Source organism: Aureococcus anophagefferens, assembly GCF_000186865.1.
Source record: "Aureococcus anophagefferens unplaced genomic scaffold AURANscaffold_14, whole genome shotgun sequence".
NCBI classification, from domain to species: Eukaryota; class Pelagophyceae; order Pelagomonadales; family Pelagomonadaceae; genus Aureococcus; species Aureococcus anophagefferens.
In genome coordinates this window covers 1,103,496-1,105,029 of record NW_008705574.1, presented here as the reverse complement: position 1 = coordinate 1,105,029, position 1,534 = coordinate 1,103,496, and the positions used below count along the sequence as shown (strand labels likewise).

At 71.5% G+C, this 1,534-nt stretch overlaps 1 protein-coding gene across 1 annotated transcript; it reads left to right on the top strand.

Annotated features, from left to right (window-relative positions):
* Window positions 1-611: 611 nt before the first annotated feature.
* On the top strand, window positions 612-950 carry AURANDRAFT_28812 (hypothetical protein; the record flags this gene model as incomplete). The annotated part of the gene is made up of 1 exon (XM_009040263.1): window positions 612-950. A coding segment is annotated over one exon (339 nt), but the record flags the coding sequence as incomplete, so codon positions are not given.
* Between the last annotated feature and the right edge of the window lie 584 nt (window positions 951-1,534).

The following is a 1,534-nucleotide window of genomic DNA, read 5'->3' as shown; positions in this document are numbered from 1 at the left end:
CTGCGGACACTAGATCTCACACTGCGGGCTGCCTCCGCGTCGCGCGTCCGCAGCACATGGGCAACCCTATAGCAACTCCTCCTGGCAGCTGCGGCGGACCCTCACGACGCGGCTCCATCTCGAAGGAGTTGCCATAGCGCATTGTGGTTCTCGAGCGCGGCGGGCTCCACGTCCTGCGCGCTGCGCGGGCCCTAATGATCTCAGCTTCTGCGCGTCCCCGCGAGGATCAGACTGGGGTTTTGGAATCTCCGCCCCCGAGTTCCTACGGCGATGTAGGCTCGTTTTCTCCCCCTGTGGGCTGGAACATGCCGAATGCCGTGTCGAAAGTTGTCCGTCCATCGACATCGACGTGCGAAATGCTGCCGAAATCAGGGTTAGTATTGATCGATTAATTCAAGAATCAATGTTGTTTGAAGAAGTTAATGTATCTTCACTTTTGATGAAGTGGATGAACCTTTGCCTGGCCGCACACGTCGCGGCCGCCTCTCGGCCGCATAGACTCGCGTCAAAGACCATGGTGAACGTGCCCAAGGCGGAGCGCGTCGCCGTCTTCAAGCGGTGCGACCCCCCCCCCCGCGCCCGCCCGCCTTCGAACCGCGCGGCGCCCGTTTAGGCTCATGGCGCTCCCCGACAACCGCGTCTGCTTCGACTGCACGCAGCGCAAGCCCATCTGGGCGAGTTCGACCTTCGGCGTCTTCATCTGCCTCGACTGCTCCGGCGGCCAGCGGCGCCTGGGCACGCACATCACCTTCGTGCGGTCCTGCGACATGGACGAGTGGACGGAGGAACAGCTCGAAACGATGCGCTGCGGCGGCAACAAGAACGCGCGCGCGTTCTTCCGCGCCAACGGCGTCCGCGACCTCCACATCCGCCAGGACACCAAGTACTCGTCGTCGACGGCCAAGGCCTACCGCGCGAAACTCGCGAAGGAGGTCCAGGCCGCGCTCGCCGGCGGCCGGAGGAAGGAAACGACCGCCGCGCCGGCGCCGGCGGCCGAGCCGTCCTTCTTCGACGACTTCGAGCCCACGGTGCCGACGCGCACGGCGTCGGCGCCCCAGATCTCGACGCTGGAGCAGACGGCGTCGCCGCCGTCGCCCGCGCCCGAGGCCGTGAACTTCCGCGCGGTCCCGTCGCCCAAGCCCGTCGTGCCGCTCCGCCTCCGCAAGGCGTCGGCCGTCGGCTCCGGCGCGGCGCTGAGCGCCTCGGGCCTCTCCGCCTCGGGCCTCTCCGCCGCGGGGCTCCAGGGGCCCAGGGCCGCGCCGAAGCTCGTCGTGGCCGCGCCGCCCAAGCCCGCGCCCAAGCCCGCGCCCGCGCCCAAGCCGGCGCCCAAGCCCGCGGCGGCGCCCGCCCCGCCGCCGGCCCCGGCGCCCACGCCCGCGGCGGCGCCCACGCCCGCGGCGCCGCCGGCCCCGCCGCCGGCCCCGGCGCCCGAGGCCGCGGCGCCGCCGCCCGCGCCGCCGCCGCCGCCCGCGCCGGCCCCCGCGCCGCCGCCCGCGGCCATGCTCGGCTTCGGGAAGCTCGGCGGCGGCGCGTC